This window comes from Acomys minous, assembly GCF_964271855.1.
Source record: "Acomys minous genome assembly, chromosome: 9".
In the NCBI taxonomy this organism is placed as follows: Eukaryota; Metazoa; Chordata; class Mammalia; order Rodentia; family Muridae; genus Acomys; species Acomys minous.
Window position 1 is genome coordinate 108,104,686 of NC_140490.1, and position 18,083 is coordinate 108,122,768.

Consider the following 18,083-nt stretch of genomic DNA (forward strand, 5'->3'; position numbering starts at 1 on the left):
ATAGATAAATAGATAGATGATAGAGAGCAATTGTTTTTTTTATATTGAAGCATTGAAGCATAGTGGGTTTTTCCACCATTTCATATTTCTTGAGTTTTTCTGCTTAAAATTTAAAATAATATTTACGTTATAGTTAAAGAAAAAGGCAAGGATATAAATTTGGACCAGGATTACTTCTAAGCAAAGCAATGTCAATATGAATTCAGTCAAACTCAAGCAGTAACAACTAAGACTTGTGTTTATAAAACCTCTCCTCTCATAATTAAACCCCATGGCATTTCCATTCTACCTCCACTTCTCAGAGAAATATCCTCTTACATAGACATAAACATTAGATAGGAAGTTACAAAGGTAACTGGATTAATCATTGGTTATAACATAAGCTGCTAAGCAAAATAGACAAGTTCTGCCCTTTTCTCCTAATTTCATCCTCAGATCATCAGAGGTTAATGTAATTTATTCAGATTACATCTCAATTGTTATCCCCTCACTTATATCTTCCCCTTTCCCCCCCCCCCCACCCTTTCACCCTATTCCTCTCTCCTAGGTCTGTGACAGGAGGAGACCTCCTCCCCCACCATATGATCACAGCCTATCATGTCTCATCCTGGTGGCCTGCTTACCCTTCCTCTGAGCACCACCAGGCCTCCCCACCAAGGGGAAGTGGATTCTCCACAGCTGTGTGGAGAGCAGGGACTGACTCTGACGTGAACTCTAGTGCCCCCTATTAGACAGGAATCTTTGCTACATCTTCGATAAGTCTCCACACACCACATTCATAAAGGAGACACTCGCCATTAGCATGTCAATCACTGAAGCTTGAACACAGTGCAGCCCACTTAATTATCCAAGAGGTCGTTATCCAGCCGGTGCTAAGCAAGGCCATTATGTCCCTTTATTCTCTTTTTCTGATGCTTGTCTTTTCTCGCCTCCCTACTTGCTAGCACCTCTACCTAAAAAGGAGAGACTCCCAAAAAGGATCAAATTAAAATGACTTGAAGACTAATGAAAGACCCATTAGTCTGGACAGAGCCACCGTTCACCCAAATGGAATCTGTGTACATTATTCACACTTTGACAGTCAAAGGTAATTCATAGAAGAGTTGGTTATAAACAAAATGGACTTAATTACCCATAATTTCACAAACTAGCAGCTAGATAGCCCCTATTATCACCCGTGATACGGTTCTTGTATTAAATAGCTCATATGTGAAGCAGTCTTGTTATAAACAAAATTCTTTTTCCTTGATGTATTAGATTATTTATTCAATTTATATGCTATTTGTCTTTTAATCCAGCATCTGGGATAATACGTGGCTCATGAAAGTGCTTGATAAATATTTAATGAATGACTAACTTAGCAAAGGAAGAGTACAAATGAAAGAGGAAATGAATTAAGGAATAAGTAAATTACAAAACCAAGAAAAATACCCTCATAAATATGTCAAGCCCACAAATATAAACGCATATGTGTGTTTGTATACATATATATGTGCACATGACTCATTTTAAAATTAACACACTGTTATTATGAGGATAAAATAGGATCACCCAAGTTCAAGTATGACACAAAGTGAACCTGATACACCTTGCAATGTAACAAGAGATAAGTTTGCAGTCTAGAGCTGCTGTCTGTATGGTAAGACCATTAGCCAGTTAAATAAATTGCCTGAGTTATTTTTAACATTGCACCATCTTAAGAAATTAAACAATAGGATATATTATTGTTTTCATAGCATATGCTATAGCATAGCATAACAAGTACTCCTTTAGCACTTTAATACACACTCACAAACACACATACTATCTGTCCTTCACAGCACACACCCAGGTACATAAAGGCGTGGGAAATTCAACTCCTATGGTATAAGGCAGTGGTTCTCATCCTGTGGGTCATGACCCTTTTGGGAGTGAACGGCCCATATACAGGGGCCGGCTAAGAACATCAAAAACACACACAGAGATTTACATTATTATTAATTAAAGTAGCAAAATTGCAGTCAAGAAGTAGTAATAAAAATGATTTTATAGTTGGGGGTCACAACATGAGGAACTATATTAAATGGTCATACCATTAGGAAGGTTGAGAACCACTTTGTTTGTTTGTTTGTTTGTTTGCTTGTTTTTAAGCATATAACCACACCTGGCTGGCTTGTTTTACTGAGGAGGGACATGGGGCAACAAGTAAAGACAGTTGGGACCCTCAATTGGGAAGAGTGCTGTCCCCTCCCCATATGTGCCACTGCCCCAAATAAAAAATAACCAACTATAGGGGAGCAGCCGAGACAGTGACTGGCCTTGTGGGGATGGGCAGGGAAGGACATTCGGAATTGAGGGCAGCAGTGAAGAGACCATGCGTATGCTGGAAGGACCCGTGGTGACGCTGGATGGGTCTATCTTCCTTGCAGGCATGTATAAATACAAAGATGAGCCTTTCTTCCCCCGCTCCTGCCCAGTGCTGCTTGCCACCGTCCCAGCTCGCCTTCCTCATCAGGGAAGGAAAGAGGGGAAAAGCAAGTCATCACCGAATTGCGATCAGTCCCACATCCATCAGTTTCTGGATCCTCTGTGCCATTACAGGGTTCTTTGAGTGTTCGCTCAGAGCCTGGGGGTCCTTTTACATCTGCTCAGGATGAGCCTTGTGGCTGGGTCCCTCATTATCTGCTGCACCTCAGGGTCAGCCCCGGCCCGCCACATCACATCCTCAGGGCGGTCATATGTGTTGCACCATGCTGTCATACAGCGTTGGTAACCACCCCGCTGCCTCCTTACAGCTGGAATCCAGGTCTAGCGCCTTCTGGTATACATCCACGGCTTTTGTGTAGTCCTTCATGGCTTCCAGGGCAGCTGCTCTCCGGGTGAGACCCTTGATAAAGGTTGGCTCCTGTTGGATGCGCTCCTCACAGTCCTTCAGTACTAGCTGAAACTCCCAAGAGCTTAGTGTAGCAGGCAGCTCCGTGGCTGTGCAGTTTGGCATCTCCTGGGTTCCGTTTAATAGCGTCTGTATAATGCCTCGTGGCCTGGCGACAGTCCCCTTTCTGGAAGCATTCATTGCCCCTCTTCTCCTCCAAAGCCAAGTCTAGGTTGATAAAGGCAAGCCGCTCTTGCTTCTTCAGCACTTTCTCTGTCTGCTGACACTTCTTGAGCACGTCTAGGGTTCCGTGCGCTGCCAGAGATTTGTTGTAGAGAAAATAGCATCCTTGTACCTGTCTCCTTTCCAATAGGAATTGTCAATGCAGGCATAAGCCTCGGCGATCTGTCGGGTAGTCCTCTCGAGTCTCTCTGCCCACTTCAATGGCCTTCTCGCAAGACTCTCGGCATTTGCTGCAGTCCCCCTTCTCAAAGTGCGCAGCTGCTCGACTAGTTACGTCAGTCATATTTGTGCAGTCCAGTTCCTTGGCCCTGTCATACTGCTTCAGGGCCTTGGCAGAATCGTTCTTCTCGTGGGCATCATTTCCCAACTCCTTTTCTTTCAGTGCCTGTTTCTCATTCTTTGGAAGATCTTCTTCCATTGGCTCTGGCTTGGCCTCCTTTTGGGGAGGAGGTGGGGGTGAGGGTGTTGCTGTCTCTTCTTCTTCTTCATCCATACTGCCCACATCAACCCGGAGGAGCCATGACCCAGGGATCTCTGAGTTCCGTGCCCAGGTCTTGTTCTGTAGCCGCTCTATGCGTCCTTGACCTAGGATCATTCTCCAGCATCTGGTAGAGCTTAGGCAAGCTGAAAGGATTCATGGATTCCCTCCCTGACAACCTGGCCTTCGTGTTCTGCGAGCCCTCTTTAAGCTGGAGGCTGTTGGCTTCATGTTTTAAACCCTCTCCATTGGTTCGTTTGGCTTCTTCAGATCGGTTTGGAAATTCAAGGGCGGCTGCTTTTCTTGACTGACCCTTGCCCCAGTCAGATTCCGGGTCAACAGTCTTGCAGGCATCCTCACAGGCCTTCTAGAAGTCTCCTTTCTCGGCGTAGGCTGCAGTGCTATTGCGGTAGAGCTCATGGTTCTGGGGATCTAGTTTAATTGCTTCAGAGTAGCCCTCTAAGGCATCGTCAATGTTCCCAGCACGCAGGGCCTTACTGCTTTTCTCCTTTAGCTCATTCACCTGCTCCATAGCCTGGCCCGGAACGCCGCTGAATCAAATTCGTGCGCTCCGCATTCCTAACTGTATGCACAGCCTTCTGGAACCTCCTAGAAGCTTGAGAACCAGTTTTAAGAGATCTCCATTAAAGAATGCTATTATTTCCAGAAACTATTGTCCTTGTAATAATTTAGATACTTAATAAGAATATGTAACATAATTAAAATTTTTCGTTAAATAGAATTTTTAAATTAATCACTTTATAAGCCAAGTAAACTAAGGTAAAGAAAGCCTTATCAGATTATATCTAATAAGTTTATAATTACAAATTTTGAAGTCTGATCTATAATTATAGCATTATTATTTGTACTACACATATTTAGAAATAATGAAATATTTACTATATACACATGAAGATATTAGAGCTTAGAAATTTAAAATAATAATAATACAACAATAAAAACAATTTGGCTGGAGAAATGGCTCAGCTATTAAGAGCACAGGCTGATCTTCCAGAGAACCAGGGTTCGAGTCCCAGCACCCACATTGCAGCCAGAGGAGCCAACATCCTCCTTCAGGCACACATGCAGGCAAAACACCAATGCACATAAAATATAAAATAAATTAATTTTTATAACACATAAATATTAATATTTTATAACACATAAAATATAAATATGTGTTATAAAGAAAAGAAAATTAAAACAGAGAACTCTAGAGATGGCTTAGTGTCTGCTCTTCTAGAGATCCTGAGTTTAATTCCCAGCAAGCACATGCTGGCTCATAACTATCTATACTGGGATCTGATTCCCTCTTCTGGCATGTAAGTGTACATGCAGACAGAGCACTCCTATATGTAAAATAACTTTTTAAAAATTGATATCTCTTAAAATCAAGTTTTTATATATTAATGTAGGTTTTCCTCTAAGCAACTGTAAGACAATCCACAACGTAGAGTAATTTCAAATACGTTCTAAGAGAATATAAAAAGAATTATTTTTTTTTCCTCTTTTGGTGTTTGGTTTTTGAGGCAGTGTCTTGTCCTGCAGCCCTGAGTAATCTTAAATTTGTGGCAATCCTCCTGCCTCAGTGTCTGTAGCGCAGACTTTACAGGTGTGAGCCATGAGATAGTCATTAGTCATTTAATATCTTTTCTATATTAAAGAGACCTAATAACATAACACCAGGCCAGGTCCGCACTCTACGGTTCTTGCACTCGATTATACTACTGCGGCTGTGCTCAGCCTTCCTAAGGCTGCCACCCTCTGATACACTTAGTTCCTCACTCTGTGGTGACCCCCAACCACTAAATTATCTTGTTGCTACTTTATAAGTGAGATTCTGCTCCTGTTTTGAATCGTAATCTGATATGCAGGATCTCTGCTATGCATGACCAACGGGGTCACGACCCACGGGGAGGGAACACTATACTCAAGCCTACTTTTCTACTGTACACTCAGTTCTTAGCCTGTGTAACACACAGGAGAAACTGTCTCAGACAAATACATATTGATTGTAAAAAAAAATACCCTTACCTTAAAACTCAGCTCAGTAATGAGTAACAAGTGAGCCAGCTGACTCAGAGTAAAGCTTAAGCCCATGAAGAAGACATAGCTTTCATACTTGACTGCTTTAGAGAGGGGATATAGGCCATTTGAAAATCAAGTTGAGTGGAAGTTTCAAATACTATCAGCATGTAAATTATGCTGATCTCCGATGTCTGAGATGATAAAGGAGGTAGATATGCATATAGGACATCTTCGAATCACTTTAATTGATGGAGCCTGAGGTGTGGATTTACACACATACATATGTGGGGTGTGTGTGTGTGTGTGTAATATCCCCAACTTGGGCTTTGGGTATGTTGAGCTCAGTCAAATACAATTTGTTTTACTAAAGTACATATATTGTTGTACAACTAATGTAATACTACAAAAGCATATGTGTGTGTGTGTGTGTGTGTGTGTGTGTGTGTGTGTGTGTGTACATATATATGATTAGACCTAAATCTGAATCTCCTGTTCTATTACCTGGTAGAATTTTTTAAAGCATTTGTATGAGAAGAGCATCAATGGGCATGAACTTACAAAACAGATGTCTCCTGATAAAATAAAGATGGGTATAATAAGCTTTATTGCCTAACTAGAACACAGGGTAACAAGCTAGGTATGCTTTTTAGGAAATACATGCTAAAAGATTTTAGGTTAAAAATCATTAGTCACACTAGAAGGAGGTAGAACGGACAGAACCTGTGAGTCAGCTCTAACAAAGGGACAGGCTTAGCAAGGAGCCTGATCCAAACATGTGCTGGATAATTACTGCTCATGCTATTGTTTGTTGTTGTAATTACAGTGTGATGACTGTCATGATTGAGAGATAACACAGCAGCGCTCAGGAAAGGAGTGACTCAGCCACAACATAGGGAATAATTGCATGTGTGTTTCCTTTTCAAGGTATTATGGACTGCCCTGGCCTACTTCTCGTTTTGGTCCATCTCTTACACACTGACATAAAACATTTAACCTTTTTTTAGATCATTCACTTCCCCTAAACTGCCTCAACTTTGATTGAATAACATAGAAATTTGATAGAGGCTACAACTTGTCCTGAGACACAGATTAGATAGATAGATAAATAGATAGATAGATAGATACATACATAGATAAATGATTATCTATCATAGATAACTAAATATCATAGATAACTAAAATAATTAATGTAAAGAGACTCCTAAGAAAGGTATCTCTGTAGTCTACTAAGCATGTCATTTACTAAGGTCTGTCTTGCCTTAATCCTTCCCTCTTGCATGGGTAAAAGAAAGCTTGAATCAAAATAAATAGTTCTGGGACGGAGCCGGGGGCAGGGGGAGGCAACAAGAAGGACTGCTACATACAAATGTACTCAGACATAAACCAAAACAACAGCATTCATAACTACAAACATTCTACCAGTCCTAGCACTTTAATGAGAGCTTAGAAGAAAGAAGTTTTTCAACTGTTCATAATTAGATGAATTAATTAAGCTATTTATCACCATCCTCTCATAAAAATAACATTAAAGCATACTGCACATGATGAATAATGTGGTCGTTATGGATTTTCCTTAAGCCAGAAACTAATGGGGAATTCTTAGGAAGAAGATTAATACTGCTTTCTCCTGCTCAGGAAACAGTAATTGTCAGCTGATTTAAAGCTCCCTCTCTACCCTTAGGTATGTTGTGCACAGCAAAATAAGAGTTTGTTTTATCAGAGTGCATATATTGGTGCACAACTAATATGATATTTATCAAGTATTTCTGAGATACAAATCTAGATTTGTTTATTTGTCCTATACGATTCATGTTTATATACATAAATAAATCAGTATTGTTTGTTTCAGTAAAGAACTAGTACAAAAAGAAAGAAACCCTAAAACTAATTGACATTATTACGGAAGCAATATAGTGCATTTAGAACAAAAATAGTCTAGATTAAAATCTTAGGTTTGTCATTTACTTGGGAGTTTTGTACATTCGGTCAGACTTCTGGCAATCTTTGTACCTTCATTTCCACACCCATATAAAAGAACAAAAGCTGTCCTTACACCATACGGTTGTAATATTAAACAGTTTAAATCACTCAGTATCGTGCCTAACCCATGTGTGGCTACAACAAAGGTTGGCTGTTTTAATGTACGTGTAACAACACCGCCTGTGTTGGTTCAGATGCATAATAATGGCAACCGTCAGATAAATAATTTATTACCTCTCAGCCATCAAGAGTAAGGTGGGTTGTATCATAACAACAATTGCAGAATCTCAGTAGCTTACAAAAATAAGCGACCACACTGTGGTTCTGGGTGGGGTCCCCCAAATCACTGCATTCTATTCAGTTTTGCTAAGCAACCCACGTTTATTCAGTCCTACATGCCTGGTTTGGCACAAGGCTTGGAGTTGTAGCAATGAAATGCTAACCACTACAGGGACAAGTCTCATTCCCCTTAATACATTATCCAGGGCTTATCGTACAGTCACACTTGTCCAGAGAAGCCCAGCCTTTCCCCTACATTCTATGTAGTCCAGGGTAAAGAAGAGGAAGACACCAAACACTGAGATGCACCACGTACACAATTTGCAATTTTTCCATTTCATAATTACTTGGGATAAGGCTATGTTGATAGAATAGGTCCAGGATTCTAGACCACAAATCCTAAACCATGGAGTGACCCTAACTTTCATTAGGTGCTGTCCACCTAAATCAGGTTATCGGAGAAATACTCTTCAATGTGATTACCTAGTTCCAACTCACTTTGATTAAAAGAAGAGAGTCAGGACGTTTAGTTTTTAGATAGTGCTTAGCTCTCAATTTAGAGTCAAAAATAGATAGAAAAGAGATCATAAAGTGACACTAGATAAGATGTTGACTTAGTCTTTAGTGTCTATCACAAAGCTACTTAACAAATGATCAATAATACAGACTTTATGTGTCTTCAACAATTAAAAGTGACATCATTCCATCCTAGTAAGTTTTTAGAAGTGTCTATAGTGAACTACAATAGAGACTGAGAATGCCTTTTTTTCACTTTTCAATATTCCTTTTAAATATTATCATATATACATATTATTTCACTGAAGTATATGTACTTATAAGATACATTTTAAAAGATTATAGTTGGGAAATGTTATTATCCTAAAAGCCAAACCTCAACCAAAAGCATTTCTATTGTTCAAAACTTACAGTTTTAGTTGTTTTTGTATCCACTTTGGTCATTCACTATTTTAAATCAGCAAAGCTTGGTTACTTACCTAAAAGTCATACAATTAAACTCTATCCCTCTTTAGCTTACTGACTGAAAGTCCTTATGTTTCTGCCTTTGTTGTTGTTGTTGTTTATTTGTTTGTTTTGTTTTCTTTTCTTCATCTGCACTCATCCACAGCTAGACTTCTTGTCCTTTAGTTTTCTTGTCCATTATCAAAATAGTAACTTCTTTTATATTCTGTCACTTACTTCATTCAGCCAACAATACCAGAAAAAGCAACTATAATTAGTACTTTCAATGTAACAATCTCTTGCTATGCAGTTTAGATAAAGGATTTCAGTTCTACACTCGTATGCTCTTCTTACCACTGTAATTTACAGTTTATTGTGCTCATATATATTTATTGAAAAGATTCATTAACCTCCCGCACAGTCTCCTGCAATGACTCATCACAGTGGAAAGCAATGATCTCTTCTATCAAATAGTTCTTCAGTGTTTATTGAAAGTGGACTTTAAAAAAAAAAAATGAGGCAAGTAACTCCAACCACTGTACTTTTTATTTTTCTCTCGACTAACAATGCAAAGCTGGAACAAAGGAAAAGTAAGCTGCCTTGCAGGAGATGCCAAAGGTTCAGATTTTCTTCTAACACCTGGGAGTTGATCAGTCACAGCTGATTGAATTTCCATTGTTCATTGATTGTGCCATTTGCCAGGCAATCCATCCTTGCTTATGTAATTGCAGCATTCCTGTAGTTCACCCTGTTCTGTCCTGGAGGTTCAGGAGTGTGACAGGCTGAGAAAATTAGATACTGCACAGCTCCAAGCTGCTGACCTTCAGAATACAAAATAAGGCCCATCTTTTAAAATTGCTCTTTCCTGATGAGGTTATTTTGAGGGACATTATTTCTAACAGGTGATATTTCATTCTGACCATGTGCCTTCTTAAAATATATTTATATCTTTAAAGATGGGTTATAAATAAATCTGCTTAATGTAAAGGTTGTCAAAAGGGGGATGTGTCTCATCTTCAGATAAAACTCTCACTTTGAATCAGAATTGAAGATGATTTTGACAACATCTGAATGTATTATTTTCTTGAGAAATGCTGAGAATGGATGTCACGTAGTCCTACAAAGAAGAGACCCACGTGAAGAAGTGTTTAGGTTAATTAACTTTAATCATTCTGCAATCTGTATATAATTCAGATTATCCTGCACATGATAAAGACATATAGTGTGAAGGGGAAAATAGAACTTGATAAATAGGAGGGACATTTTACATAATCCTAAATTTACAACATACAATAAATGACTGTCTCAAATACTTTGATGGTAATCAGAATTGTTTTGACAAACACCCAAAGTTCATTAGAGAAAACATCTATTTCCAGCATCACATCGCATTCTTCTTGGCTTTTCTGAAACTCACAGAAAAGCTGCAAGCACAAGAGAGCTTGCTTCACAACAGCTTCTTGACACAGTGCCAAATGACTCCAGAGTGATGTAGCTCCTAATTGCTACAGCAAGGACAATCCTCTGGAGAGCTACAATATAACCATCAAACTTAGGGAACTCTTGCTGACATAGGACAACCACACAATCCTCAAATCCCACTAAGGTTCTTTAATTGTCCTAAAAAAATGTCAAGTAAAACAACTTATATGCAGTTCTGAATTGCCTATTACAAGTAGCTCACGTCTCTTTACTCTCCTTTAATTTAGAGTAATTTCTGTGCCCAAAGTCTCCTTGAAACGATTCAAGATTTGGCACGGGGCTTCTGCAGCAGTTGCCTAAGTATTTGTAGGGGAAGATTCTGGGCTTTGATCCAGGACCACCAGTAGTTATTATTACTAACCATCCCTGCCCTCCACTAACTGGCACTATAGCCTCCTAGGAAGACTGGCTTCCGCCCCTCAGGCTTAGAGAGCACCTGAGCATTATTAACCTTCCTGCACTTAGGGAAGCAATTAACGAAAACTATCTTGGATAGTTCATGGCTTAGAGAGCATGTAAAAAATTAATTTTCTCTGTTGCTTTTTTTTTACTATTTCTTTACTTTCTGTGCCAGAGTCATAATAGAATGTTGAGCTCGTTAGAATCATGATAAGATATAGTAAAAAACCTAAGGATCTTCGAAGGGGCTCTGGATGTCGTCATTTTTATTTTTCTATCCTGTTTCTTCCATGAATTTCTAGCACCAAAAAGAACAAAAACAAACCACAAAAAGTTCAGCTTGCTAAATCAGTGAGTTCTGAAGCAATGGGTTTCAAAATAAACAAAATTCCCTTCATTCCTGGTTTCTTCACTTCAGCCTTGAAACACACACTTCTCCTAAAGGGGGGAGCCAGGATAGCGGGCTACTGTAGAACCTAACTTTGATTTGAGACAGGAACGTCTATGAACTTTGATTCTGTCTTTCCTTCTTGTCACTGTCAGAGAAGTCTGTAGAATTTTTTCTGCCTGCTAGCACGTCATCACTCTACAATGCACTCTTCTAACCTTGGTGCTGCTCTCTCCCTGGGCATCACCTGATTAAAAGTGATCAGGTGTTTCTGTATTCTTTTTTTTAAAATATAGTTTATTAATTCATTCATATTACATCTCAAGTGTTATCCCATCCCTTGTATCCTCCCATTCCTTCCTCCCTCCCATTTTCCCCTTACTCCCTTCCCCTATGACTGAGACTTAACCTATTTTTAAATTTTCCTTAACCACTATGACTTAACTTATTTTTTAAATTTTCTTCCCTTCTTTATATATCATAAAACTGGAATACACTTCTCTTCTTTCTAACATTTCTTGGACAGGTTTCACCTGTTCCCATGGACAGACATTTTTTTCTTGTACTTTTCCACAAAGTTTAATTGTGATATGTCACTCTTTCCTCCTCCCTCCTCCTCCTCCCTCCTCCCTCCTCCCTCCTTTCTTCCATCCTGCTGTCCTCCTTAACCTCTGCCTCAGTACCTCCCTCCCTGCCCTTTGCTCCCTTTCCTCTCCTTGCCTCTCTCAGTGGTTTAAATATCACCTCTTCTCAATTTATACTCAAATCTAAATTTTTAGATTAAATTATTTCATTGTTTTCAGGCAATTATCTTTCATTCCCCAATGCATTTCTAACCTTCGGTACTTGACTCAGTCCCCCATGTTTCTATAACTTGTTCCCTTTCCTGACTTGTTCTCTTCCAGGCCGCCATTTTCTCACTGAATCTTCCTGAGACTCCTATTCTCATTTCTCCTATTTTGGCCTGGGTTCACTAGGTTTACTATCTCATGTTAAGCTTCTTCTGATCACCCTAATCTCTGTATTCACAACCCCCAGAGAACTACAAAGTCAAACTGGGCCCATAATGATTTTTATCCCTCTAGTCTCTAAACATAACACTGGCATAGACCATCTCTACCTTATTAGACAGAGTAAATAAGAATGCTCACCATAATCAGTTAATGACCAGGACGGGCAGAACACCATACAACAATGGTGGGTACAACAGTCAAAGGAGTTAGTTAAATGTTGCCATGCAGGAATCTTTCTCTCTCTCCCTCCCTTTTACCCACCCCTTTCCATTCTCTCTTTCCCTCCCCCTTCCCATGCTCCTCCTCCTGTTCCGTCTCCCTCCCTTTCTGTTTCTTTGGGGCAGGGTTTGGGGGTGTTTAATAAGAAAAAACCCAAACGCTAAGCTATTTCCAAAAATGTCAATTTAGGTAAAGCAGCAAAATGATTAATTGATGTACACTAATCTTAAACACACATGGGCACCACGATGTGCAACCCCTTCAATGCTCTGGACACATCATGGAAGAGGAAGAAGTAAGATAGGGAAGCATGCAGTGAAAGGCTATCTATGAGCATGGCCTGGCCACAGCAGTCTTGAATACATCGCTGTCCTGTTGGTATGAGCTGTGTCTGTAGGAGCCGGAGCAGGTAAACACACACACACCCTCACAGAGGAAGGAGGGACTGGTCCATGGGCCTCTCTGTTCCAGCTGTGGGAACTAAGGGCATTGAGGCTGAAGGAAGAAGGGAAGTCATCATCCTCAGCGTGGTAGCTGCTGGAGTTGCCTATGGTCCAGCTTCATGCCCATGGCCTTGGTTGAATACAGTGGGTCACAAGGCAAGATTTATATTACAAAATTAAAAACACTAAAACTGTGAAAGTGGGAGGGAGCCTGGGAGGGACGAAATGGGAATTGACAAAATTGACAGGAGTAGTAAAAGGATACAAGATAGTAGAGGCAAGATTATGATCATAACATACATGTATAAAATCGCTAAAGGATGAATTAATAAACCCACACAAATAGAAAGAAAAGAAACCATCACCTCAGTCAGTCGCAGTTATCTCCAGACTTCTCCATGATTACGACACAATCTATGAAGCTAAAAAAAGTCTTGTTTGCTGGCTACTTGAGACCATCTGAAACCATCATGCAACTGCCTTCAATAATCAGGCTCTACTGGCTCAGAAAAGCCTCTAAGGGCCACTGGTGTATACTGTTACCTATCCTCCAAGACCCTAGGGGCCTTCTTATCTCCATGGATTCACCATGTCGTTTGCTACACAGAAAGGTCTTGCTACCTATCCAAGTTCTGCTTAAAGATCTAGAGTCCTGAGGCTAGCATTTTCCTTAAAGCGTTCTTGGCACACACTAGCTCACACCAAAATCTCCAGTGCCCTCTACATGGCAGACACACAGAGTCCTCCCCATTATAGTTTTGTAATGATATCCTTCATGCAATATCTTGAATCCGTTTACTATCTCTACCGTCGTTCTCTCTGTAGTGTAGATGTAGTGAGTGAGGGATTGGTATACTTTAATTCTTCTGAGCCAGTTTAAGGTTTAGCAGGATTAAAATTATTATAAATTAAAAGCAAGCAGGAAATGGAGAGCTGTCACCTTTTCAAAACACAGTTTCCACTACGGGAATGTTAATATACATTTTTTAAAATGCCATTTTATTTATTTATTTATTTATTTATTTATTTATTTATTTAAGTGTGGAACACACCAAAGTGTACCTGTAGAGATCAGAGGACAACACTGCAGAATTGACTTTCCTCCCATCAAATGGGTTACAGGAATTGAACTCAGGTTGCCATATTTAGTGACAGATGCCAATACCCACTGAGCCATCACAACCCGCCCCCCGAACCTGAGCATCTTAATACTGAATGTTGTTTAAATAAGACAGAGATTAAACTGAATTGTGGTGCTTCTACAGAAATGAAGCAATTGATAGCCCAGAAAATAAACTATAATCGAAAATGAAAAACTGAATTGCCTCAAGTTCAGAAAGGGACAGTTATATTTCAATTTCAGGCTAGGCAAAAGAATGTCTCCTTATTAGAAACAAAATAACTCAGAACACCTACTGTTGTGCTCCAAGAATAGAGAAATTACTAGAATTTCTAGTTGTGACTACAGTTCTCCAAAGAGTCTCTGAAATAGAGACTTTACTACCCAGAAGGCATGTATCAATAATAGAAAAATGACCAAGCTATGAGAAGACCTGTTTGTTTGTTTGTTTGTTTGTTTGTTGTTTGTTGCAAGTATAAAGCACCTGTTTAATATCGACCTTTGCTGCTCAGAGATCTCAGCGTATAGTGCTGGAGATCTGTTTCAGTCTCTCACTTATGTTGACAAGTCTGTGTGTTACTCTCAAAATTTCTATTCCATGTTTATACTCCTGTGCATATAAGATAGAGGAGACAGTATGACATTTCAAAAGTTAGTCGGCAATGCCCCATGTGTTAAGAGTTTTGATAAGACTGCACATTTTGAAAAAAAGTTTTATGATTAATAAAATGAAGAGATGGCCTTTTACTAAAAAAGAATGCGCGTGGCTTGTAGAAAGTCCACGGGAATCAGAGACTGTGCCACCATCTGTCAGCTCCACCTGGATCCTGCAGTTCCCTATAGCAGTCCCTCGTTGTTCGGCTTAACAACAGAGCTCCCCTTGCCTATGAATGCTGCTATTTGACTCTCATCTCTAAAAACATTTGCTAGCTCTGCCCTAGCCACAGGGATACACAGAAGGGCAAAGAACATTCACCTTTCTTTGTGTTTCGGCCTTGTTGGGCATCCCTAACCAAACAGGAATATCTACAAATTACATAACACTCTGGTATAATAATAGTAACTCAAACTGCAACTGTCTACTGAATGACACTGTACTTTGGTGTCCCGCCTCTGCCCCTTCCTCAACTTTGCCGTGCCCACCACATGACTTAGTAAGACCGAATCAAAGCTCTGAGGTTATTCAGGCTTAAATTTTTAGTATTCATTTTTATCTTCTAGGATACCATGAAGGAGGTAGGAAAGCGTGACTCTAAGAGTACAAAGAAGAATACTTCAGGTGCAAAAGTGTAGATAATCCACAATGAATAGAAATTATTTACATATAAGGACTTTTTGCAAAAATTCTCGTTTAAAGCACTATTTTATGTGCACACTTTTTAGAACTGTTAGGCTGAAAAGTGGAGCTTAAGGAAGAACACTAGTTTTTTCTAAAGGCTATCCCACATCTTAAGTGACCTTTTGTCACTCACACACACTTGTTCCTTCTTAGCAATTTCTTGTGCCTTCACTGACCACTCTAGGCAGCTGTAGTCACACCAGGCCCCTCCATCGTAACTATGGCCCAAGACTTATTTGGCTTTCTTCCATTTTTACCATATCCTAGTAGCCTCTTTGTAAAATTGTCTTAATTTTATTTATTTATTTATTTATTTATTTATTGTAGTGTGTGTGTGTGTGTGTGTGTGTGTGTGTGTGTGTGTGTGTGTGTGTGTTTGCCATAGCATGGGTACAGGTATCACAAAAAAAATGTTTTGGAAGTCTGTTCTTCCTTTCTACCACGAAGGTCTCCAGGACTGAACTTAAGCCATCAATATTGACACCAGGAACCTTTACCCACCTCCCCAGCCCCCAGTGACCTCTTATCTGACATCTCTGCATATTGGTTTTGGGATAAAGGTGGCCACACGGGATTATTAGAGAACAGTATTTTTTGACAGATATATGAAACACTGAGCAGGAGGACAGCCTCACCTGATCATCTCTGTTGTGATCTGAAGGACACTAGGAGAGCTGCCTGTTCCTACAAGGACTGTAATATGAAAACTAAAAGATGGCTTTTGCTCTAATAACAATTAGAGTCTAGTCCACAGAGCCCCTCAGCCTTCATAACCAGCTAATCCACAAACTAATGATTTGATCTTGGGGGAAAAAAATGGAGCAAAGGGGTTAAGTCACTTGATTGCTGGGCCCACTAACTGAGAAAGGAAGAACTCAAACCAGTCAGTGTGCTTCTGAGAGCAAGCACTGTCATTCCCCCATTGCTGTAGAGTTACTGCCTGGTTTCACTGTCAGCACACAAGAATGAATCAATCAAATACTACTGGAAAAATAAGTTGAATTGTGGGTGTCAGGAGGGCAAGGTACTCACATTTGAAAGACAATATCATGCAAACATTCCCGCAAATAGAAACACGAGGGGACAAGGCAGGGTGAGGACATGTAACAGGCTCAGTCTCCTCTAGGCTTCATTACAGAGTCTCTGCTCTGACAAGAAAGTCATCATCCACCAAACTGCCAGCCTCTCCAATGCACTGCCCTAATCTGCCTGTAGTGCTTCTTCAACTTGTACAGATAATATCCCTTCCTAATGAATAGCAGATGGGAGCAACCAATATCCTTAAAGGGCTAGGCACCTAGAAATTCCACTTAGTTTTCCACAAACTGTGGGCCCCACTCTCAAAGCCTAAAGATCTCATTTACTGTGCATTCTCCTTATTGTCATATACAATCTTTGAAAGCATTTAGGATTGTAACTTCGGAAGGAAAGCTTTCTTCTTCCTTCCATGACCCCTAAGATCCCCTGTCCTCTATCAGCCTCTGGGCAATCCTTGCTTGAGTGTCATATATACAACAAGGCTGTGGGTCTGGGCACACTCCAGCCCCCTTCTCCAGTTTTCTCCAGGCAACACAATTACCATGTCAGTTACTTCCAGCTGTTTTCCACCGCCTTGAACTTGATAATAAGATCATCTCAGCTTGTGAGAAGATAACGCTTAATCCTGTCAAACCCTGCTCAGTTACATTTTACTAAAGATTTTCTGCAACCTTCTTCCTCCCCACAATAGGCAGGTGCATAATTCCCTAGCCTATTACACGCTCTATTTGTTTACAAGGTGTCTCCTCTGCCAACGCCTGCTCAGCAAGCCTTTGTTTTGGTCACTCAACATCCCCCACTGCCAAGTAGGGCCACTGCCAGTAAATCTGTGTGAAACCGGGATCACCCTAGATACCTAAAAACTTCAAAAAGGAGAATGTAGGACAGCGATGAGAGTGAAACCAACAAACAATAAAAGTAGCTGAAGGCATCTTAATTTTTGAGTTTCTTTCCCCGGTAAAACTTTCTATTCCTGGTCCCATACTGTCTAGCCTAAGGCTTCTAAGAAGTTACGAGATACTGGAATGGACCAAGACATCACTCACCAACTAGTGGAAGGAGGGTATCTGCTCTCTAGCGTTTTGGTCCAGGGCTTGTACCAGCTGATCTGCTCCGCAGCTTTACCCCAGAACCTCTCTGGGTCCGCGACGGAAGCTGCGAAGTGGGTCTTGTACTCTCCACCAGTGCTGGTGGTCAGAGCCCTGCAGCTCCGGCCCCCGAGACCCGCCACCAAAGCCCTTCGGGCCGCACCGGCTCCTCTTGCTGAAGGGGACCCTGGAAGGGGCGCCCCAAGTGTCCCTGCGCCTGTTACTTTGCGACATTGCAGCCAGGAAGGCTTCATCCTTTCTCTGGACTCCCAGCTGCAGGCCTAGCAGCCCGCGGTCCAAACAGCCCAGGCAGTGCCCTGGAGGGCAGCCTGCAGGAGGCGGGGACTAACAGCGAGGTGAACCCTAAGCCCAGAAGTTTGGAAGTCAAACTGAAGTCCCAGATAAAAACCGACCTGGATCCATTAGGAAAGCAACAGGCTGGAGCGGAGACTTGGGGAAAGAGGGCAGGAGTCTACAGAAGTTGAATTGTATCACCCTGTAAATTCAACTCCTACAGGCATTTTCCAGCCTATGACAGTCACTTGTCATTTGACACAGAGTCCCCCTTACGTAGATACACAAACGGACGCCTAGAACAAAGCTAAAGGGCCCATTGACTTCTTTTAAATAAAATGTGTGTCCCTGTCCTACAGCCAGATCGGGTAACTCTGAACATTACAATGAGGCCCTGGGACATTATTTTCCTTCACTCGTTTATTTCTTCGTTTAAAATTC

The 18,083-nt window shown here is 40.7% G+C and overlaps 1 protein-coding gene and 1 pseudogene across 2 annotated transcripts in view; both read right to left on the reverse strand.

Moving 5' to 3' along the window:
* ACSS3 (acyl-CoA synthetase short chain family member 3) overlaps positions 1-17,696 on the reverse strand; it is a 162,908-nt gene extending 145,212 nt beyond the window's left edge. Inside the window, exon 1 of the mRNA XM_084794124.1 lies at positions 17,307-17,696. Coding sequence (XP_084650250.1) covers positions 17,307-17,602 — 296 coding nt within the window. The 5' untranslated portion in view covers positions 17,603-17,696. The remainder of the gene's footprint in view (positions 1-17,306) is intronic.
* On the reverse strand, positions 2,051-4,203 carry LOC311604746 (stress-induced-phosphoprotein 1-like; annotated as a pseudogene). The gene has a single exon. The product of its transcript is annotated as a stress-induced-phosphoprotein 1-like (transcript).
* Positions 17,697-18,083: the final 387 nt, after the last annotated feature.